We start from the raw sequence: 23882 nt of genomic DNA, 5'->3' as shown, positions 1-23882 counted from the left end.
AATCGTCTTAGTCTTCTTCAGAGGTGATGCTTGCGGTGAGGAGCCACCCATGTCCAGTGGCGAGATCGGGCTCAGGAAGGATCCTAGGCGAGGAGCAGATCGAGGAGGGAGTCTCGAAGAGCATCGGAGATCTTGAGTTTGGCGCATCCTCCAAGGAGCAGCTCGTCATGACCTGACATCAACGGTTTGACGGCGGTGTTGGGTTTCGTATTGAGGGGAATGTCTTTCAAGTGCCCACCAAAATACACGGGATTGTCCCATAGTTCAAATCCCCTTTACAACCCGAACACCCGACATTGGTAACACGATGTTCTGTTTCCAGAATTCCGATACGATCCAACCAGGATGCATGACGTTACTCTTTTCCTTTGGAAAGCAAGCCGAAAAGGACGCAAGTACTTTCGTATCACCAGGATATCAGCGCCGATCCAGCTAAACGTAGTTGCCACAGCAAGGCCCGAGCCCACGGGAGCACGGTCGAACAGGGCCCCAAATTTTGACGGGCCCCGAAATTGAGTAAATTACAGAAAACCACCACATTAGGGTCAGAGTTTTATTTTTTTTGACTGAAAACTGTAAGGAAAACCCCTACAACAAATTTTATTAAAGAAAAACAAACTTTACAACAGCTGTACAGGCCTAAAGGGGGCTAAAAAACTCTTACCTAAACTTACCTACTAATAAACAACAAAGAGTTAATCCAGGCAGCAAGCCGTGGGGCTAGCCCCGGCTTGAAACGATGTCCTAACAGAGAAATATCATGAATAAAGGACGCTCGCCAGGATCTAAAGGAGGGCACAACACCCTAAAAAAATAAGACTATTTCTCCGTTTCCAAATATGCCAGCAAGCCATCGCAGCCACCTCCATCAAGAACGGCTGCCCAAATGACCTGCTAGCATGCTGAAACACCACATCCAAAGAGGGTCCCGAATGCCAATTAATTTGAAGAAAAGACCAAATCCGTCGACAGAAATTGCATTCCAAAAAGAGGTGCTGCCAATCCTCGACAAAGTGACAATTGTAGAGAACAGAGCAATCATCCTCCTCCCCTCTCAACCAGTGTCGACGACGAAGCATAGCTCTGGTATTTAAACGGTCCACCAATAAGAGCCAAGTAAAAACCTAAACCAGAGGAGTGCAGCGAGAGCGCCAGAGCCAGGAGAAAAGATTGGGGACAACCACATGCTCGAAACCTAGCGCATAGTAGCGGCTGGAGGAGTAACGTGCTCCCCAAGGAAACTGCCAGCAATCCGAGTCCGAATTGAGCTGAACCACGGAAATCAGGATGGTCAGAGCATCAAGCTGCACAAAGGCCTCCGGAGACAGAGGCAACCGGAATAGATCAAGGATGTCAGGGGCCAAGCACACTTTCTCCACCGACAGGTAACCATCCAAAGCAAAGGAGAAAAGATGCGGCCAAAGATCTTTAAGAGCGCCACCGTGCCACTTATCATGCCAAAAGAGGACCGAACGCCCCACACCGACTTCCACGGAAGAGATGGACAGGAAATTATCCACGAGCATCATTATATCCTTCCACCAAAAAGATCCACAAAGCTGGGTAGCATGAGGGACAACACCATGATAATAAGAGGACCAAATGAGCTGTACCCAGGGTCAAAGTTTCACATAGATACCAGTTTACGTTTTAGTTGCTAAAAACCACCAAATTGCACTAAGTGTCCAGTTGTTAGCAAATAACTCGAAAACTGACAGGACGGGTCCACTGCACAGGCCAACGTGGCATGACAGCGTGGCGACCCCAATCCATGTCTCTTCTCCCCGATTTAAAAAAATCCATCTCTATTTTTCTCTCTATTCCTGATCTCGGTTCTCGATCCAGCTAGCAGAGCGAGCGGCGGCCTCCCGGGGGCGCGCGGCCAGGAGCGCGAGGGGCGACGCGTCAGAGGGGAGGCGGCGCGCGGCAACGTGCACGAGGGTGAGACACGAGGGGAGCAATGGACGCCTGACCATGTAATGGCCTCGGGCTAGACAAATGACAAGCTGGAGCGCTGCGCTGGACGACACGCTGGCCCGACAGTGGGCCCAATGGTCAGAAACATGTTTAAACTCTAGCAAGTGAAGGATTACGCTAATCAGGTGGTTTTTTGCAACTAAAATGTAAATTGGTACCTATCTGAAACCCTAGTCCCTAATGTGGTGGTTTTCTGTAATTTACTCCCCGAAATTTCTATACAGGTCTATTAGGTATACAGCCCATTAGGCATTAGGCGGCCCATTTAGGCCGATCGCATGTCCTGCCGATCGCTCGCGTGACTTCCCGGACGCTGCCTCCAGGAGTGGCGCGGGACGCCTGGTTGCACTGCACGCGATCGCGCTCGCCGGTGGCCGATCGTTCTCGTTTCCTCCTGGCCGGCCTGATATCGTCTCGGCACTCGCTAGGACGGGCAGCAAATAGAGTCTTCGTCTTCGACCACGAGCCCCAGACGCAGGTGGGTGCCGCAAAAATCCCTAATTCGGAAACCCAACCAATAGTCAATAAATTGTCGATGCAATCAGTATCTCTTTATATTTTTGTTTTATTTTGTATCTAGTGTTTCAAGATCTGAGAGTCATCAGCCTAATCAAGTAATCAGCCATGTAATTTAGTGAATCTGGTGCCCAAAAGTGTAAGAAAAAAAGAAGGAAGAAAACAAGATTTGATTCAATCTCAGAAGGGGGCTATGGATAGGATAGTCCGCGTCTGTGTGTCTGTGTGACACAGACACGGTCCACCCGCGAAGACCTCCGGCCTATCATATCGCGCCTCCACGAACATGCGCCGGTATGTAAAAAACTGCAATAATAAAACATGAGAAGTGCCATATCGATCGGTGCCAATAATCCTCAAATTCCTCTAAAAAAATCCTCAAATTCAATGAACATTATTAACAACAGAGTTTCACAAACACAGCAGGACACAAACATTAGCTTAACAATAACACACCATTGACGTCTGACAATAATTCAAAAATTATTCGGACCAACAACATTGGGGTAGCTTAGAGAGGAACACAAATTGACATCAGGTTCATAAGTTTAGACAAGCAGCTTTATTTGGACACCAAAAAATTTAGGGGAGGCGGAGGGGTGATGTATGGAAGACCAAATCGACGACGGCAGCAGACCTTGAACATATGATGCAGGGGATTGCTGAAGCTGAAGCCTGTTACACACGAATGGAAGTTTGGTCAGGAAGTGTTGGCCAAAGTGGCGCTCTGTTTACGATTAATGAACCACATACTTCCTCCATTTCACAAAGAATCGCACGCACGCATTTCAAAATTTTATTTTGACTAACAATTAGACTAATGATTTGAGGCTTATGTGTTACAAAAATTATATCATTAGATTTGTATTTTAAAAACCTTTCCAACGATATAAAATTTGCAACATATAATCTACATACAATTGGTCTAATCGTTGGTCAAAGTTCGATCTCGAAAAATGTGGCCATTCTTTGTGAAATGGAGGGAGCAGGTGACAAGGAGAGCTCCAATAATGGTGCTCACACCTGCGTTGCATGGATTGACCGGGTTGCTGAGGCGCCGGCAGGCGTTTAGCTGTCTCCTTCTGTAGCAGCTCCCCTAATCATGTGAGAGGGGATTTTTGAAACGTCGTATGAAAGTTCTGGAAGAACATGCACTTTATCCTCTACTTTCTTTATTATTGCGTCCTCGCAGAACTCGGAAGGCATTTTACTCAAAAGGACCTCCCGAAGAGAGCCAAGGTGTTCAAGCTCAGGTGGCGGCCTTTTTAGCTTGTCACATGAAGCAAATACCAGCTCCTCCAGGTTCCCCATGGCATTTTGACCAAACTTGCACTCACTGAGGTTTTCCATTGACATGATGCACAGCTTCTTGAGCTTCTCGTAGCCATTGTCACAAACCATCTTGTCGCTCGTAGAAGCATTGAGCAACACGAGCACGAGGAGGTTTTTAAGGCCTTTCAGAGCATCCAAGAGATTCATGTCCAGCTCGTTGTCCCAGAGATACAGGAAGGTGATGGATTGAAGCAAGGGTTGTAGAACAGGGAATTTACCCAAAGGTCCTCCCAGCTTCAGCTTGCGAAGATTCTTTCCGATCTTCAGATGACTTAGATCAAACTTCCGCCCATCCTTCTCGCATGAAATAGCAAGCGAATTCAGAAAATCCATTCCATTGATTGCGTCACAGATATTCTTGGAGGAGGCACTCGACGTCTTCTTCATCGATAACTTCCTGAGGCGCCTTAGGTGTGATAATTCTTGCTCGAAAGGTACAATCCTTGAATATTGACGCCCGGAAGACTCTCTGTATGCAGCACCAGATAGCGTTTGCAGATGAGTCAATGACTGCAGGCCTTCTCTGATAACCACGGAATGACTGCGAAATGACTTTGTAAGATAGAGATGCCTCATTTCACTGAACTGAGACACATCAGCCAACTCTGCTACGTGAGTGTCCCTGATGTCAAGGCACAGCAAGTGCCTTGGCAAGGTTTGAGGTAGATCCTCCAGTTGTGTATTCCGCAGACCTAGGTAACGCAGGCAGACAAGGCTGTCGATGCTGGACGGTAGGTAGGCCAGACGGGCTCCCTCAAGGTCCAGTGTCCGTAAAAGCATGTTTGTGCGGCGAAACGACAAGTCAATATTGTCAGAATGCTCTACCCTCCCAGTTTTGAAATGCAGCAGGGAGCGAAGTCGAATGTCTTTACCCAGTGTCTCTGATGTAACACCTCGATCACCATGAACGGCAAGCATTCGATAGCGGTCCGACAGTGGTTTCTTCTTCTCACGGATACGGATGTTGGGAGATATCGGAAAGCACTTTGCCACCCTGCTGGTTGAGGATTCCTCATCACCGCCATCATCGATCACAACTTTGCAGAACTTCTGCTGCTCGCACATTCTTTCAGCCAGGGGCCGGACATGCTCATTAACACTGCATTTTAGGACCTTCCCATCGAAATCTTTCTTCTTCACCACGAGCAGATTCTTCTTGATGAGCTCCTCTAGCAGACACTCTGCCTGCTCTTGGTTCTCGCTGTCCTGCACATAGCCTTCTGCTGTCCATAGCCGAATAAGCTTCCTTGTGGGGATTCCACCTGAATCCTGCATGATTTCTGATGTCTCATTGCCAGTTTCTGATGTCTCATTGCCATTTTCTGATGTCACTGGAAAAGCCAGGCAGTACAAGAAGCAGTGTCGAATGGCAGCATTGGCTAAACTGGCATCCTCAAGTTGTACAGGAGGATCACGTTTGCCGTATTTTTTGGTATCATCAATAATCATACCGTCGATCCGATTCCCGATTTCATTCCATTTCCCAAGAGGATTAGCCTCAAGTTGTGTCCCAATGCTCCGTATGTTCCAAGGGTTATCCTGGCATTTAGACAAGATGACATTCAGTAACTTCACCATCTTCTTCAAGTCAGTGGCAAGCAGACTCCGTGAAGTATGCGCATCCTTGTCTGTGATAGCATTAGCAAGTACACTATTGAAGTCTTCCTTATCATTATTAACAGACATGTGAAAAACTACACTCAAGAATAACTTGAATGATTCATACGGTTCAAGTTTGGTAATATGAAGCACATCTTGGTTCTTATCTTCTTGTATATCTTTTCTTCTGGTCAGACAGATGATCTTCCCCTTCAATTCATTTAGCATGTTCTTCAGACTATACAAGACTGATGTATCTTGAACATTATCCAGCACTATCAAGTAATTTTTGTCCTTGAAGTTGTCGTGGACTGTCTTTATCATCTCGAACTCATGAATGGAATCACAACCTACATTTGATTCCTTGAGTACCTTTTTCAGAAGATCAACCAGACCTCCAGTTTTTGCTACATCGACCCAGCAACATTGATTGAAATCATTCCAAAGGGCTTTTCCATGCACTGCCTTAGTTTTTTCCTTTTGTGAGGCGTACACGTAATTCATCAGGGTGGTCTTTCCCGAGCCCTGCCCTCCTGTAATAAATAGCACTGAACGTGCATCTGCAAGAAATGCTTCCACCCTCTTGATCTTGCTATCCATTAGAGTTATTGTTAATAGTTCTTCTGCCGGGAGTAACTCAGGAAGAGCACGCCGTATGAAAGGCGACAGTTCAGAAAGCTGCGGCACTTGTTCTTCACGATTTCCTCGCACCGCACGTGGCATCTGGCCTGTTCCCTCACCCTCTACTTTGTAATCTCGGATCCTAGTAGTGAGTTCTGCGATACGCAGCATCCCGATATCACGCTTCATTTGATATAGCTCAGATCGGGTGGAGCCCTGTATTGCGTACATGTCGATCTGATCTGCCAAGCAAAAGGCAACCTTTCTGGCCTCACTGATCCAGCCGTCGATTGGCTGGGGCTTGCCGAAACCGGCAGCCAAGAGGAACGAAGCAGAGTTGATGTCATCCTCTAATTCTTGCAGTTCTTGTTTAGCTATGTCTATCCTCGGTCCTCCAGATATGACTGCTCTGTCTTCATCTAGCAACCATAGCCAACTACCCTGCTCAACCGATTCTAAACCTCGCAACACAACATTGCTCAAAACACCAGCTACAAGATCCGCCATGCTGGGATACGCTAATGTGTCACGACTAATAAAACAGCTTCAACCTTCTTTTTTTTGGCGACGAAAACACAAACCGCTTCAACCTGAAACACGAATGATAATTACTCTGAGAGCTGGCATAGACTGAGTCCGTGATACATACTTTGTCTTCTTCGATAGTGCCTCTCTGGCAAACTGAGCTCTAGGTCTAAGGATGGATCATACACGGAACTTATAGACTTCATATTAGTGTTTCATGAAACAATGTAATCAGGTTATACAGGGCGACCTGACATGACATTAATATTTCTATGTGCAGAAAACAATGCGATGAGGGATTGGACTGTACATAGTCGGCTACAGTTATTCTGTCCTAAAAGTACAACGGAAATGTGAATAATGGTCCCTTGCACACCTGTTTACTTTCTTACATTAATTGTGAAGTTTAATTTTTTGTAAAGTAGAGTTGGCTCAGTCCTGAACTTGCACTATGTGTATTCATTTTAGCACTGTCAGTAATGTATCAAACTGATAATCATCTGTTATATATGCATCATTTCCAAGAGATCCTGATCCATTTGTCTTGGCATGCGGCTTCAGACCTTCTCGTTCATATCAATTACTGCTATTAGTTCGGGGGAAAATAAACGGTTTTTGTAATAGCTAGAAAAATAAAAAAAATACAAATGACCGGCCGGTTCCAAGGCACAGGAAGAGTAAATTTTTTTTTGGCGAGGATTGTGCATCGCTTTTGTGACGGGTAGGGCTGAAAATGACACATGCAATAGGAGGGACTGAACCAGTGGGGTTGTGGATCTTGTGGTGTTGTGGACCTTATGGTGGCCCCTTGCATCCCACGGTTATCTTACTAGTCTCTATAATATGTGGCTACAAACTGGTAGATGCTAATAACGGTGCAAAAGGGGTACCCTCCAACTCTTTTTAGTTCAGACAAATGAATTAGGTTTTTACAAAGTGAGCTGATTTTGATATTTTAGTTTATTTAGTTTAACTAAGTGGGGTCGGAGGCACCAAAAAGTTAACACTTTCCTGGTAAAAAAAAAGTTAACACTTTATACTTCCTCCGTTCAAAAAAAAGGGCGCATAACTTGTGGCAGTAAGAGCAATGCAGCAACGCAGCGAAAAGCTTACTCATTCTGCCTTTTCTCTCTGGTCTGTGCATACGCAGTCCTCCTGCTCTCCCTGTCACTTCCGCATGCAAACAATTTCAAAGAATTTGCTTTGCCCCACCACTATTAGCTTGCCCACCCCTCACCTTCCACCTCCTTTTTTTTGCATGCACCATGCCATGCCTAGCCCGTGCATCCATTTGGCGTGCATGTCCATGCCGAGGTGGCGTGCGCCGTCGTCGAACTTGCACACGCCGTGCATGTCCCCGCTGAGCCCGCACACGCCGTCGTCGAGACCGCACGCTTGGCCCTCGCTGTGCTGGTCGCCTTCTTCCTCGCGGCCGACGGAGAGCTTGCTGCCGAGGCCGTGGGAGCCGTGGCCAAGCCCGTGCGCGCTGCCCGTGCTCGTGCCGTGGCCGACCCAGCGCGCGCCGCCCTAACTGATCCCGCGCGCCTCGTCTTCTTCCTCGCTGCGAACGGAGAGCTCGCAGTCGAGTTCCTGCACGCCGCCGTGGCCGAGCCCCCGCGCGCCGTCACCGAGCCCGCGCAGCTCGTCGCCGTGGCTGCCGCGCGGGCAGAGCTCACTGCGACGGACACATCTTCCTCCACCTAGCCGCTTCTCTTCTTCAGTGTCTTCTTCCTCGCTGCAGACGTAGAGCTCGTCGACGCCATCGTCTTGGCTCTGCCCCCAGATTGAAAGGTCCTGGTATTCGCCGTCGTCGGTCTCCTCGTCGGAGTGGTCGAAGCCAAAGGCGACCGGAGGTGACTCGTCCTCCACAGACGGAAGACAAGCCCTCTTCGATTTCTCATCCAGCATCTCCATCTTTCTCTTCTCACCGGCCATTTCGTTTGGTGTTCTGGACTTGGAAAATGGAGGCGGAGGGAGCGAGGTGTATAGGAAGGAGAAGTAGTACTCGGGAGGAAGAGGAGAACAGGAAGGAGTAGTACTACTCGGGAGGAGAAGGAGAGGAGACTGGGGCAAAGAATCTACGCACAGTAGAAAAAGGTGTTGATTGGACCGAGCAGGCAGAGTGGGATGGAAAAGGGAGTTTGGACTGACGAGAAGTACGCAGCGCGCCTTCCTTTTCGGAATTTCGATAAAAAAGGTGTGCGTTCCGAAAAGAGTATAAGTTAACAAGTTAATTTAATAAATAAATTTGTCTTTATTTAATTTGTTATGCTTCAAACACCAGAAATTTATTCTTTTTGCAAGCCGATTGCTTCAAGCTCTAGTATTTCTAGCTCTAGCATTTTTTTCATGCTGAAAATGCAAATCCTAGTGTTAAATTTTGTTGTTGTTCTCGATCACGATTAGAGTAAGGGTGTCAAAACTCGATGGCACGAGTGCGAGTATAAAAGTAGGGCGTGTACGCCAGCTTATAGCGAAGGTCGCCGTACACTTGGACAACTTGACACGTCGATATTTTTTGAATAGGTTCGGTCGACCCTGCGGGTGCGGCCTAGTCCTATGTTAGGAGAGGCTACAAGGCGATCGTTAACCAAAGTGTTTCGGGTCGATCGAGACTCCCTGAATCACTTAGCGAGTGGGTCGAAAGGGGCCGCCTCGTACTTGGGCCGAACGAGGCTTCCCAAGTAGCGAGGTCGAGATGCCCTTAGGACTCTAACCCAATTCCCTCTCCTTCGGGCTCGGGCCGAACGAGACTTCCCGAGATCCCGAAACTAAAACTCCTCTCAAAGAGGCTCTCTAGCCCTCTCCCCTTGAGTTTATTCAAGTGAGAGTGAATGATACATGCCATGGAGGGGGTATTTATAGCCTATGGGTTCATGACAAAAGACCATGGCTATCCTTGAGGGAGAGAGAAAAGTGGAGACAAAATAATAAAAATAGCTTCTTGATTCATAACTTTTGTGTGCACCAAGTGGGAAAAGAGGGGCTTGGTCCATGGTCCACCGTGGACTAAGGGTCCCCTCCTCACAACTTTCTTGCCCCCTACTCAAGCTCAATTCTCCCTTTGACCATGGCATGAGAGGCTTGACTTGTTGACTAGTCTTGCTTGTTGCCACGTAGGATTGACCATGCCACGTTGACGCCTTGACTTGTGCTGAGAAATGTTGACCTAGTCGCCACGTAGGATTTATGGCCCGGCACATATAAGGGTTTTATTTTACTACAACAGTAGCCCCCTTGAGCTGGAGGAATTGTGAATGCCTTCGGGTCAACCATCGTGAGAGACTCCTGAGATCTTCCCTTTGTGAAAGGAAACGGTACTTTGGTGGCTTTCCTGAAAAAAAAAAAGCCTTGGAGGTGTTTTTAGAGAAATTTCATGCCTTCGGCGATCTTCTTTGGGAGAAATCAGATTTCGAGGGGTATTTTAGCAAAAACCGGGACCCTAGGGGCCTCTCTGCGAGAAAACCGATGTCCCGAAGGACTATTTTGCAAAAATCAGGGACCCCGAGGGTCTCCCCAAAATTTCCGAGGACTTACTGGCAATTTTCCCAAAATCCTGGGACTTTATGCAATTTTTCCGAACCCAGCCGGCCACGTGGGCCAACTGGGCCAGTTGCGCACGCGCGGGCGCGAAGTGGGCCAGCACCCGGGCCGGAGTCCTTGGGTTAGCAGGCCTCCTCTCCCCCCCCCCCCCTTTTTTTACCTGGGCTGATTTTGCGCCGCTTTTCAGGCCGCGGCCCAGCCGGGCCCGGTACCGGTTCACTGGCCATTATGGAGATCTGACGGCTGGGAAGGATCCTCAGCCCTAGATTGGACGGCTGGGAGGTCTTCTTCCTCCTTGGTACGGGAGGGAGGGACCGTTGCCTCCTTTCGCCTTTAGCAGGCGCCCGGTCGTCATTCGAGGTGACGCCAGGACGCCAGGCCCGCGCGGGGGGGGGGGGGGGGTGCTCCTTTGGCTAGACCAGCCCCCTTTTGGGGAAAGGGGATGGTCCCCTTGCCCGTTCTTCTCCCTCCTTGTCTTGTTGCACTGTGACCAAGGACGGCGTGGTCTCGACCTCGGGTTGGCCGGCGCGGATGCCAAGGACGTCCTCGGGGCCTATAAAATGGAACTAGGGGTTCATGGGGGAGCTCCACACCGGCCTTGTCTGATTTCTCCGGCGTCGAAGCCTCGTTTGGCGGCGTTCGAGACTTCTCCGGGGCTTGGTGTTCTAGGAGCTTAGCCACCTCTTTGTTGTCACGGCGATTGTCTTGGCCGCCAGAGAGCCGCTGCGGAGGCTCGTCGTCGTTGAAGCTTCATGAAGACGAGGTGTGCGTGCGAGGCCGCTTAGAGCGAGGTGTAGGCGTTGCCTTCAAGTCTTCCCGGGAGACCCTCGACGTTGGCCGCTTCCTTCCTGTCTGTGTGAAGATGAGGCGGGAGCAACCATGTCCGAATTTTGGCCTCCCTGGGCGCGGGCGTGCCCTTTAGGCACTCCGTCGAGCATCTTCGGTGCATGCAGGTGGTGTCATGGAGCGACGGGATCCGTGGGCGCTCAGCACCGCACGCGTAGCTAGTGGGTGCGAGGCATGCGGCTTGGGTGCACGCAGGTCCCGTGGCGGTGTGAGCGCAGAGCGAGCTGACGAGGTGAGGGTGCGAGCGCGGCGCGGGCACGCATAGGATGGTGAGGACGCGCGGCGAGGCACGGGCGCGCGACGGGGCGCGGGCGCACGAGGGGCGGGACGGTCGCGGAGGGTGCGCGGGCACGCAGCGGGGCGGCAATGTGCCGAACGCGCTGTGGACGCTGGCGACAGTGTGCCGAACACGCTGTGGACGCTGGCGGCAGTTCGCCCGCCTCTCGTTTGCCCCTCCTTTTTTTTTGCTTTCACGCTGGCAGGCCGAGTGTCCCTCGGCCCAGGAGGCTTGGCCTCTCCTCTCTTTTTTTTGTTTTGTTTGTGGGCCGGCAGGCCGAGTGTCCCTCGGCCCGGGAGGCTTGGCCTCTCCTCTTCCGCGCGGGCCGAGCGGCCCAAGGAGCTTGGCTCCCTTTTCTTTTTTGTTTGCTAGTCTCTTTGAGACTTTCCCACATTCCCACTAACCGTTGTCAAATTCTTGTTCGTGTAGGCGAGAGGGCGGGACCCGAGGCCGAGCTCACAACCGAGAGGGGGCCTTCCAAGGGGTCCGCGGCGGAGCGAGCGGCGAGCCGGCCGTCGAGGAAGAAGAAGGTCACCTTTCGTCCGCGTGGGGATCCTCCGGTGGTCCCGATGGCTCCGATGGAGGGCGGTTGGGCTCACGACTTCCTTCTCCCATCTTCGGCAAGTCCCGAGGACCTTGTTTAGCTAGAGGAGGCGGGATACTTCCCCAAGGGGGATGGTATCTTGCCCGATGGGGAGGAGTTCAAGCTCAACCACAGGCGGCGTCCAGGGTGCATCATGGTGTTTTCGGCTTGGGTCCATGCTGCCTTGTGTGTGCCCGTCCACCCCTTTCTGCTGGAGTTCTTGGAGACATATGGCATCGAGTTGGCCCAGCTCCACCCTTCGGCGATCGTGAAGTTGAACGTGTTTCGCTGGCTGTGCGAGACGACGCTTCACGAGGAGCCTTCGATGAAGCTGCTGTTGACGTGGTTATGACTAATCACGTACTCAACTCAAGGATACCCATCATGGCCCACCACGGGGTCCATGAGGAGAACGACTACAACTCCTGGAGTCAACATGCCAATCTCGACGACTCGAGATAAGTAAGCTTTAAATATAGCATATCTCATCATTGTAATGGGCTTGGGACTCTCCCTCAGACCTAGACTCCTGCAAATATAAAGGACTAGGAGGGGGGAGCCAGGAACAACGAACAACGAACAAGCCTCTCGCATACACCCATCTCCACGTAGAACCCTAGATCGACAGAGTCGCTGAGTCTCCCTTTGCCAGATCTGCTCTGCGCATCATAGCCCCAGCGGCTCCATTGTAATCTCTTCATCGATATCAAGATCAGACAAGCAGGACGTAGGGGTATTACCTTCCAAGGGCCCTGAACCTGGGTAAATCGTGTCCCTTGAGTCGTCGATACGCACGCTACGTGTCTTCTCCCTGCTCTAAAGCTCATCAACATGGGCATTGTCGAAGGTGACCCTTCGTCATTGGCGCCGACTGTGGGGAAGACGTGTGTCGGATCTACGATTCCAGCGGCCTCATCTTCATCGGGCGAGTCGTCGACTCAGGCGGAGTCGAGGACTCTCGGCTACTTCCACTTCACCGCTCACCCGCCAGCCCGACGCGCGAATTTTGACTCGCTTCAATCTGGCGTTGATCTCACGTTTGGAGATTACCCCATACGGGCCGATGGGACAGGAATCCTGCAATTCCTAGATCTCATCATGCCCCCACTCAAAGAGCCATGACCCTTCGCTACGGTCAGATCGCTCTCGACATCCGACATCTCATGTCCCAGTGGCGTCAGGAAGTCGGATCCCGATCTGGTCTCTACTGGATCAGATCAATCCTTTCCAACAGAAAGCGCCGTCCCTAGCGACGCTGGCGACTGCTCTGATCAAGGAAGTTGCCACGACGGCAACGACTCGGAGCCTCAGGGAAACATCGCTCAAGTCTTCATGACGACTGCCGCCTTCGATCCTCAGGCGTCGCAAGTCAATTTCACTCCAGAAGAGACGGCTCACGTCTAGGAAGCCATCAACTCCGGAGTGGCCATAACCAACCCTACTGCCGAAGAGTTGCAACTCTTCAACAGTTGTCTCCTCAAGGCCCGTGGGGATCTGGTCAAAGAAAGACAGGACCTCGATCTGGCGAGAAAGCAGCACGAAGCACGAGCACGACGAACGATTCGAGAGGACTCGCTCAGCGAGTCATCTCGCGACTCGTCTCCTCGCAGGCGTACTCACCCCTCGAAACCCCACAAGCTACCATCCTCTCGGCTGGTACCTATCTTCGGACGATTCAACCACCGGAAGGAGACCCGCGGTCTGACGTCCACAAGCAGATCCTGGCGAGCTTGAACAAGGCGGGAGCCTCCTACGTCAGCCAGGAGCCACGAGACTGAAGGACGAGCCGGGTCAGGACTCCACCTCTCGACGCGACTCGTCGAGAACACCGTTCACCCCGACCGAGGCAAGAACCCTGTCCAGCACGGGAAACGCCTCCTCGGGTCGATGAACGCGACCGCAATCACCGAGTCGATCATCTACTCGTCCGAGTCGGATCTTGACTCCGATGTATGAGGAGCACCATGCTTCAGCCGCCGCATCCGCCGCACCCGGATGCCGTGAAACTTCAAACCTCCGTCTGACTTGGCCAAGTACGACGGCACCCTGGAGCCGAGAACCTGGTTGAACGACTACCTCACTGGAATCCGCTGCCAGGGTAGCTCCCGCACCACTGCCATGCAGTGCATACAGCTCCAACTTAGGGGGCCGGAGCGCACCTGGCTAAACAGCCTTCCCAGTGGAGAGATTGCCTCCTGAGATGAGTTGGTGCAAGCTTTTACTCGAAATTTCAGGTCAACATACAAGCATCCAGTCTCCCTGGAAGAACTCCGAGCCTGCTCTCAGCGAGATGGCGAGTCCATCCTCTCCTACATCTAGCGGTGGACCAACACCAAGCACGCGCCGAGGAGATCTCTGACGAGAGCGCAATCGACGCATTCAAGCGAGGACTCCGACGAGTCGAGCTCAAAGAAGAACTGGGTCGAGTCCGACCTGCTACCATCAACTACTTGATGGAGATAGCGAACCGGTGGGCTGACGGAGAAGACTCGGTACGCAATGAGCGACGCCGATCCCCCGATGGCGACGACGACCGCGGCTACAAGCGTAGGAGGAAACACAAGGGCCGCGCCTTCGAAGAAGCCAACACCCCGGACTTCGTCGCAGCTGGCTTCGGCTCCAGTGAAGGGAGGAGCCACTCCAGTGGGTTATTCGGAGCCGATAAGCACAAACCGTAGTGGCAACGGAAGCTATGTGAAGGAGGGAAGCCGACTCTTGCCCAGCAGCTGGCGGCTCCCAATACTGCGGCGATGCAGTATGGTCCTTCCCATTTAGGGTCGATTTTGCGCTGGAGCTTTGAGTCGACATTCTTTTTCAGCACGAGATCTCCTTGGGAGAAGGCTCATTCCCGCACTCTTGTGTTGTAGAAGCGTGTGACGCTTTGCTCGTAGACGGCGTGCCTCATGAGGGCTTTGTCACGAGCTTCTTCCACAAGATCGACGGCCGTCTTGTGATGCTCTTCATTTTCGATGAAGGCAATTGGGGTGGCTTCTTGGAGCCTTTCGACCCGAGGTGAGCGGAACTCGATCTCGGCGGGAAGAACTGCTTCGGCTCCATACACCAAAGAGAATGGTGTTCGGCCCGTAGAACGGCTTACAGAGGTGCTTATGCCCCAAACCACGCTAGCAAGTTCATCTCCCCATGCTCCCCTTGCTTTGCTAACCGTGTGCTCTATCCTTCGGTGGAGTCCTCGGAGGATTGGTCCATTTGCCCTTTCGCATGTGCCGTTGCTCTTGGGGTAAGCTACGGATGCGAAGTGCAGCTTGATCTCAAGACATTCGCAAAATTTGATGAATTCCGCACAGTCGAACTGTTTGCCGTTGTCCACGGTTAGTTCTTGCGGGACGCCATATCGGCATATGATGTTTTCCCAGAAAAAAATTTGAACGGTCTGTGACGTGATCTTGCCAAGCGGCGCTGCTTCTATCCATTTGGAGAAGTAATCAATCGTCACCATAAGGTACTTGCAGCCCCCGTTGCATGCGGGGAAAGGCCCGAGAAGGTCCATTCCCCAGCGTGCAAATGGCCATGTTATCGGGATATTCTTCAGGGAAGTTACGGGCGCATGGATTGACTTAGCCATTTTTTGGCAAGCTTCGGATTTTTGCAATATCGTGATTGCGTCTTGCACCATGGTGGGCCAATAGAATCCCTGACGTAAGGCTTTTGCCGCGATGGCCGCATATTCCTGAATGGATTTCCAGGAGGAGCTCGGCTCCTCGGTCAGGAGTTATGCACTTGAGCAATGCGGCCGGTCCTTTCTTGTATAGGATGCCGTCGAGGAGGACGTACATCTTGGCTTTTGCTAGCAGAGTTTTGGCACTTGGGTCTTCCGCTTCTTCGTCCACCTCGCCTTTCAAGGCGCGGATAATCGGTGTCATCCAAGAGGGTGGAGTGTCGATGACCATGCTGGTCTTTGAAGCCTCGTCAAGGGCGTCGGCTTCTTCCTTTATGGATGGGGCGTGAATTATTTCGAAGAATGCACCGGGCGGCAGTGGTTCTTTAGAACCGGCCGTTCGGGCTAACCTGTCGGCCAGGTGATTTTCTCCTCGTGGAATGCGCTGCGCTTCCATGCTCAGGAAATACCGTTCCATCTTGCGAACTTTTTCGATGTATTTCTTCATCCTTCCATGAAGGCATTGATATGACTTGTCCATTTGGTTTATCACCAGTTGGGAGTCTCCTTGGATGAGAAAGCGTCAGACTCCCATGGCCTTAGCTAATCAAAGTCTGAGAAGTAGCGCCTCATATTCTGCCATATTGTTGGTGGCATTGAAGTCAAGATGCGCGGCGTACTCCAAGATCTTGCCTTCGGGACTGATGAGTATGACTCCAGCCCCCGTACCGTCGAGGCGCTTAGAGCCGTTGAACCTCATTATCCAATGTGGTTCGGGGGGCTTGGTCTTGGATGTGATTTCTTTGGGCGGGGCTAGTGGAGCATGCCACTCGGCCACGAAGTCAGCCAGGACTTGGGATTTTATGGCCGTTCTCGCCGTGAGTTCCAACGAGAAAGGAGCCAATTCCGTTGCCCATTTGGCGATTCTTTCGGTGGCCTCCTTGTTGCCGAAGACTTCTTTGAGTGGGAAGGTAGTTGGCGCCATGATGGTGTGGCCCATGAAGTAATGACAGAGCTTTCGAGAGGCCATTAGGAGGGCATACGCGATCTTCTCGATCTGGGTGTATCGACCCTTTACTCCTCCCAAAGCTTCGCTCACATAGTATACCGGGCGTTGCGACCCATCTTCTTCCTTCACGAGTGCTGCACTCACGGCGACCGGGGTCGCGGCAAGGTACAGGAGCAAAGGCTCTCCTATTTTGGGCTCATGAGAAGTGGAGGGGTTGACAAGTAGGTCTTGAGCTCTTCGAAGGCCCTTTGAGCTTTGTCGGTCCACTCAAAATTGTCAAGGCTCCTCAAGGCTTTGAAGAAGGGAAGACCATTTTCGGCTGACTGGGCGACAAATCGTCCTGGGGCCGCCATTCTTCCCGCTAGGCGTTGCACATCTTTGACGGAGCGAAGTGGTTCCATCTCTAGGATGGCCCGAATTTTTTCCGGGTTGGCCTCGATCCCCCGTTGGGAGACAAGGAAGCCTAAGAGTTTCCCTCTTCGAACTCCAAATGCGCACTTTTTCGAATTGAGCTTCACGCCGTACTTGCGGAAATTGTCAAAGGTTTCCTGCAGGTCCTTGGGATGGGTCTTCGCAATTTGACTTTTGATGATGGCGTCATCAACGTATACTTCGGCGTTCCTCCCCAATTGTTCTTTGAGGATGAGGCTGATGAGGCGTTGCAAAGTTGCGCCGGCGTTCCTCAAACCAAAAGGCATCCTGCGATAGCAGAAGGTGCCGATGGGAGTGATGAAGCTGGTTTTTTCCTCGTCTTCTTCGTCTTCTTTGGCCATGTGGACTTGGTGATATCCTGAATAGGCATCCAAGAAACTCAACCTTTCGCATCCCGCCATGGAGTCGACTAGTTGGTCGATCCGAGGGAGCGGGTAGTCGTCCTTGGGGCATGCCTTATTCAAGTCGGTAAAGTCGACACACATTCGCCACTTGCCGTTGGCTTTCTTTACCAAGCAGGATTGGCTAACCATTCAGGGTGCCATACTTCTCGGATTAGCCCGACGTACGAAAGTTTGGCGATTTCTTGCTTGATGACCTCGCATCGCTCGGTGGAGAGTTTCTGAAGTTTTTGCTTTACAGGAGCTTTGTCGGGCCTTACGGCATGGCGATGCTCCATGACGTCGCGTGGGACTCCTCCCATGTCGGAAGGTGACCAAGAGAAGAGATCGGAATTCTTGCGAAGTAGGTCGACGAGTTCTTCCTCGAGTTTACTCGGGAGGTCAGCCCCGATCTTCACCGTGCATGTGGCGTCTTCTTGGGAGACGCGTACCTCCTTGAGTTCTCCTTAGGGGAGGGGCTTAGGGATGTAGTGCTTCGGGTGATCGGTTTTGGATGCTCCTGCATTCGAAAGCATGTTGATACTCTTGGATCATTCTCCCTTTTCGGCGCACTTAGTCTCGTGGCGGTAGAGGGTCTTCCTGTCGGAAGATTGCTCGTCGCGGACCGTTATCACGCCTTTTGAGCCCGGGATCTTCATACACAAGAAGTTGTGGTGGACGGCGGCGCAGAGACGGTTTAGCATCGTCCTCCCGAGGATGGCGTTAAAAGAGGCCTCCATGTCCATCACGTCGAAGCGCACGAGTTCGGTTCAATGATTTGTGGCGTCCCCGAAGGTCGTGAGGAGCTTAGTTTGTCCGAGCGGCTAAATGGACTTCCCAGGTACGAAGCCGGCGAGAGGATAAAGGGATGGCTGCAATGAGCCGTTCTTGTATTCCCCCTGTGGTTCCATCAGCTTCTTCAAAGTGCTGAGATATAGGATGTCGGCGGAGCTTTCGCCGTCCACAAGAATCTTTTTGAGCTAACAATTGGCGACGATCGCCGTCATGAAGAGGGCATCATCGTGCGGCAAGCGTATCCCCTTGGCGTCTTCCTCGGTGAAGGCGATTGGCATGCTTGCCCGCTTTGGTGGTGGTGTCGGGGTGAAGGTTCCCACGACATTGACTTCGCGAGCATACTCTTTGCGTTGCCGCTTTGATCCCCGGCCTGTGGCGGAGCCCCCGAGTATCACTCCGATGTGATGCGTGGGTTCCTAAAACGGGAGGTTATCCTCCTTAGGTGCCGGGTCAGCAACGAGGACGTTGGCGGGGCACGGAGCCTCGGCTGTTTTCTCATCCTTGCGTCGGGTCTGCATTCGTGCCTGGAACTCTTCGCGAGCCGCGATGAGAGTGTTGCACTCTTCGGTGCTATGGCTTGCCGAGTTGTGGATGAGGCATCTTCCAGTTCCTCCCTCGGCGGGACGAGGTGGCTTCTTAGGTTGCCAAGTCTTTTGGGATGATGCTTGTCCTTCGACGGCGAAGATTTTTCAGGCCTGGTCGTCGGGGGCCTTTTTCCCCCACCTCCTCTTCTTTTTGGAAGATGAAGCAGGCGCAGGGGGTTTGTCCGACGAGAGAGTTCCTTCAGAAGCGGCGCGTGGCGCGTCCTTCTTGGCAATGTCCCCGTCTTCGCCCCGGGTGTATTCCTGCAAGATCCGATAGAGTTCCTTGGTCGTCTTTGGAGGATTGCGCCTTAGGGCCCGATTCACTTCTCCTTGGAGAAGGCCTTGCATGCATGCATCGATCACGGTGGTCGACGGCGGGTTGGCGATTTGGCTTCGTACCTTCGCGAAGCGATGGAAGAAGCTTCGAAGGGATTCCCCCCGGCTTTTGTTTCACCGCGTATAGCTCGTGAGCCTGCACATGTTCTTTGAAGTTTCCTTGAAAGTTGGCGATGAAGACCTCTTGGAGGCGTTCCCACGAGTGCACGGAGTTCTTCTGCAGGTTATAAAACCAAGTTTGCGCCATTCCGATGAGCGCGAGCGGAAAGAGGTTGCACATCTCGACGGGATCTCCCTCGGGGGCCCGTATGGCAGTGGAGTAGACATCCAAGAATTGAAGGCGATTCGATTCCCCGTCATCCGGCCGTATTGTATGTGGCTTGAACCTTGGCGGAAAAGGTGCGTCTTGGATCTCCCGCGTGAGCGGGTTGCAAGTCGGCCGATTCTTTTGGTTCCTTCGGTGGCGAGGTCCTCCCTCGTCGCTTTCGTCGCTAGAGGGGTCACTTGGAGAATGATATCGGCGTTTTCTTGGAGGGTCGGAGCGTCGACGGGAATTCCTTTCGCCACCCGCACGGGCTCCGGATTCCGCCACTTGCTCGTTCCCAAGCACGCTGGGGTCTCGTTCCCCGCGAGGCGCAGCTTGAGGTGGTACCTGGTTGCCACCTTGCTCGACCCCGACGGGGGGAGCAAGGGGCGCTTGCGGGGCACTCGCAAAGCGAGGTTGATGTTGAGCGTGCGCGACGGGGGAAGCCCCCAATAAGGATGATACCAAGGAGCTCCATGGGCGATCGCGGCGAGCGCCAGCGGAGGCAATCCCGGGTTGGAGGGGTTGTAGGGCGGGACTCCTTGGTTTTCTGGAACGGATCCTCCTGACGCCACATTGTTCCTCTCGTAGGTTCCGAGGGCAGGGTTACTACCGGTTGTAGGGAAGGTGGCGCGAAGCCCATCGAGCGAGGCATGCCGAGTTCCGTATCCCCTGCGGGGGCGGCAACCGTAGGCAGCTCGCCGATCCTTGCCACTACGTTGGTGAGTGTCGAGGGACCGCCTACGACGGCCTCGAGCAACTCGATTCCTTCCAGGACGGCCGGTAGCGAAGGGGCGACCGCGACTTCCGTCGTCGTGACCATGCTTGCGGCGGCGTCCGAATTGGTGAGGATTCCTTCTTCCTCGGGAGCCCCCGAGGCGCTTGCTTTCTTCGTTGGCAACCGTGTAGACTTCGCAGCAAGTTGGGGACCCGATGAAGTAGGCTTCGTCGGGGCCATTAAATCTTCAATTGCGGCGAGGGTTCCCCACGGTCGGCACCACTGTTATTGTTCTCGACAACAATTGGAGTAAGGGGTGCCAAAGCTTGATGGCACGAGTGCGAGTAGAAAAGTAGAGCGTGTACGCCGGCCTTATAGCGAAGGTCGTCGTACACTTGGACAACTTGACACGTCGATATTTTTTGAATAGGTTCGGTCGACCCTGCGGGTGCGGCCTAGTCCTATGTTAGGAGAGGCTACGAGGCGATCGTTAGCCAAAGTGTTTCGGGTCGATCGAGGCTCCCTGAATCACTTAGCGAGTGGGTCGAAAGGGGCCGCCTCGTACTTGGGCCGAACGAGGCTTCCCAAGTAGCGAGGTCGAGATGCCCTTAGGACTCTAACCCGATTCCCTCTTCTTCGGGCTCAGGCCGAACGAGGCTTCCCGAGATCCCGAAACTAGAGCTCCTCTCAAAGAGGCTCTCTAGCCCTCTCCCCTTGAGTTTATTCAAGCGAGAGTGAATGATACATGCCCCCATGGAGGGGTATTTATAGTCTAGGGTTTCATGACAAAAGACCATGGCTACCCTTGAGGGCGAGAGAAAAGTGGGGGCAAAATGATAAAAATAACTTTTTGGTCCATAGCTTCTGTGTGCACCAAGTGGGAAAGAGGGACTTGGTCCATGGCCCACCATGGACTAAGGGTCCCCTCCTCACAACTTTCTTGCCTCCTACTCAAGCTCAATTCCCCCTTTGACCATGGCATGAGAGGCTTGACTTGTTGACTAGTCTTGCTTGTTGCCACGTAGGATTGACCATGCCATGTTGGCGTCTTGACTTGTGCTGAGAAATGTTGACCTAGTCATCGCCACGTAGGATTTACGGCCCAGCCCAAATAAGGGTTTCATTTTACTACAACAAATTTAGTTCCATAGAAATTTAGTTTCTTTTGCACTCCCAGACATTTGTTGATGTGCTTTATATCGATATACTTCCTCTTGTATGATTGATGTCCCCCCTCCCCCCATTCAAATCCTGGTTTTTGATACTAGAGGAAGAAAGGTGTAGTGGAACGTTAATTAGCAGGGGCGGTTTAGACTTTTCACCGTGCAACCTTTTTTCCTCGAAAACACTATAGCCCCGACTGGGCTAGGCCCAAAACTGGTTATCAGCATCAAAATATATCATCGATAGCATCTCGTACTATCGTCCTGGGAAAAAAACACATCGCTCCCTTGTCCCATGATCCTGTCGCCGTCAACATCAGGCTGCCGCCATAGACCTTTCCCTCCTCATGGTAGCCGCCTTGCACGCCCGCCTGCATCCTCTGCTCCAGTCACCACCGCCCTGCATAATGCCATCACTATGACCTCCACCCTTTTGCTAGGACCCCACACGCTCTTCCCCCTGACGACGGAGGAAGCACCTTCCCCAGGATTAGGTTTCCGAAACTCGTTTGGCGCAGAGTCAGTAGACGAGGAAGCAAACCCTAATTTAGAAAACGAGAGTGATTGAACCGTTGAGACCCTCTGTTCAGATTTTTACCGGTTGAACCGCTGGTTCACCGGTGCACTGTCTGGTTTTTAAGATATAAGATAATATATTTTTGTTCATAAATGCGACCACTCCACCCACCTCGCCAAAAACCCTAGGATGGAATCCTCGGCATCTCTCCCGTCAGCCACCGCCACCATGGAATCCTCGGCATCTCTCTCGTCGGCCACTGCCACCGTGGAATCCTCGACACCTGTCCCGTCGGACACCGCCACCATGGATTCCTCGGCATCTCCACCGTCGGCGTTCAGTACGAACATGGGCGCCAGCCGTCGATCCAGACGGCGTTGCAATAGGAGGCGCGGCGGTGCGGGCTGGAGGAAGAACGGGCCGCGCGTGGAAGAAGTGGCGGCGCTGGAGGAGCACGCCCCCTACGTCGATTTTCGGGTTCTCGGGACTCTTGAGGACGAGGAGGAGCATCTCATTTCCTTCGCGAAGAAGGCCTCGTCGGAGCATGGCGCCAAGGAAGACGTCCGCCGGATGGCCTTGGACGACGCGGAGATTGCCAGGGGGATGGCAGCGGACGAAGGCCGAACTCGGGCCATTTTCTGTCCGGCACGCGACCGAAACGGACGAAAACGACCACAAAAAGTGGTCCGTTTGGGTCACATGGTTGGAGATGCACTTAGTGTGGAATTAACGGATGACTTTGAACCGGGCGGTCTGACCAAACTAACCGGTCCCAGATTTCGCAGAAAACCGCTGGTTTTTAAAACTAGGAACAGAATAATTCGTTCTTGAAACGAGAGGATGAGGAGGGACGCGGCCTGGGCTGGAATTTCCTGCGAGAGTTTTTTTTATGAGCAGTGCGGGAATTTTTGGGGGCAAATTTGCCCTTCAACTAACTACTCTGTTTTTTGGTCAAAGAAAAAAAGCTACTCTCTCCGTTCCTAAATTCTTGTCGTTGTTTTAGTTTAAATTTGTACTAAAACAACGACAAAAATTTAAGAATGGAGGAAGTACTGTTCTGTTTTGATACTTTTGTTTTTATCACTAGTACCAATTACGGATTACTAATCTGTTTTTTTAGGGACATATTGCTAATCAGTAGTAATACGGACCTGCAGATCTAATAAAATGGATGGCCCACAGCGATTCAAGGGTACTGTAAAAGACCTCTATATGGAAGACTCAGATCTAACTCTAGCAGGAAGAATTTTTTTTTTCGAAAAGGGGAGACTCTGGCAGGAAGAAATGTAATAGAGAAAATGAATACTTGTGAAATAGAATGCAGACATTTCAGAAGGTCGTAGATGGCAGGGGGAGACCAGTAGTCACTATGTACCCACAGCATGGTCATCATGTCCGCGTCCAGGAAGGCCTCCGCCATTGCTACAGCTTCCAAATAATCAAACTAGCCTGCTTTGTTTCCTACTCGGTATCAGTTAATTGCACTTCTAAGCCTATCTAGTATGTTCAAAGCTCACATCAAACTGAAAAAAAGTGATCAAAAAGTGGGCCAAGATATAACGTGATATGTTTCCAATTGTTCTAAATACTCGGGAAAAAAAAGGTAGTTCATATGTTACCTATATCAGTATCTGATGTCAAACCTTCGGCTGAATACGACAAGACAAGGGACAGATCCTCATCGCATCGCACCACCCTTAATTTGAAGATCCCGCAATTGACAATCTGTGCAGCAGATGTATTTCGTCTAAAAGAACCGAATCGCAACGCTTCATTTCTCGTTTTGGAAGGGAAACCGCAAAGCTCAGACAAGCATAAAGGGATAAGTGCACGCACCTGCTTAATTGTTATTCCTTGCTAAACATTTTCTTTGACAAAGGAGCCATTCGTTGCTAAACTGAAGGAGATGATGGCTGGGACGCTGGGGCATGGGAGCTCCCGGAGCGAAGAGAGAACGGAAACCGTATGAATGACTGAATGATCTTTTGCGGTTGTGCCCTTTTTCCTAACGGAGCTCTATGGTACAGCTCTAGCTATCTCATTGTTCCAGACTTGCGTTCCTCTGACGGCATCTTCGTTGTTACATCTCACATTTTAATTTGAGCACATACAGCTTTGTCTGACACTTTAGCACATGGGCAAAGAGTGCGAATCTTTCATTGGATTATCTCTTTATCGTCTTTATCTCCGCTTGAAATTATAAAAAGAA

General features: G+C 51.7%; 1 protein-coding gene across 5 annotated transcripts; it reads right to left on the bottom strand.

Moving 5' to 3' along the window:
• Positions 1-2835: 2835 nt before the first annotated feature.
• On the bottom strand, positions 2836-23750 carry LOC100827328 (disease resistance RPP8-like protein 3). Of its 5 annotated transcripts, none has more exons than XM_024463172.1 (4): positions 23510-23749; positions 23293-23420; positions 3517-6635; positions 2836-3168 (listed from the first exon to the last, which is right to left on the bottom strand). In XM_024463172.1, the coding sequence occupies exon 3, from the start codon at positions 6550-6552 to the stop codon at positions 3562-3564; it is 2991 nt and encodes a 996-aa protein (XP_024318940.1). In that variant the 5' UTR covers positions 6553-6635; positions 23293-23420; positions 23510-23749; the 3' UTR covers positions 2836-3168; positions 3517-3561. The 5 variants fall into 5 exon arrangements, 4 of the variants coding, with proteins under 4 accessions (XP_024318940.1, XP_024318957.1, XP_024318988.1 ...); XM_024463189.1 differs by having other exon boundaries at positions 23293-23398; XR_002966237.1 differs by lacking the exon at positions 3517-6635 and having other exon boundaries at positions 23510-23750.
• Between the last annotated feature and the right edge of the window lie 132 nt (positions 23751-23882).

Source organism: Brachypodium distachyon, chromosome 1 (genome assembly GCF_000005505.3).
Source record: "Brachypodium distachyon strain Bd21 chromosome 1, Brachypodium_distachyon_v3.0, whole genome shotgun sequence".
In the NCBI taxonomy this organism is placed as follows: Eukaryota; Viridiplantae; Streptophyta; class Magnoliopsida; order Poales; family Poaceae; genus Brachypodium; species Brachypodium distachyon.
The sequence above is the reverse complement of the archived record's forward strand: the minus strand, read 5'-3'. Positions and strand labels throughout refer to the sequence as shown.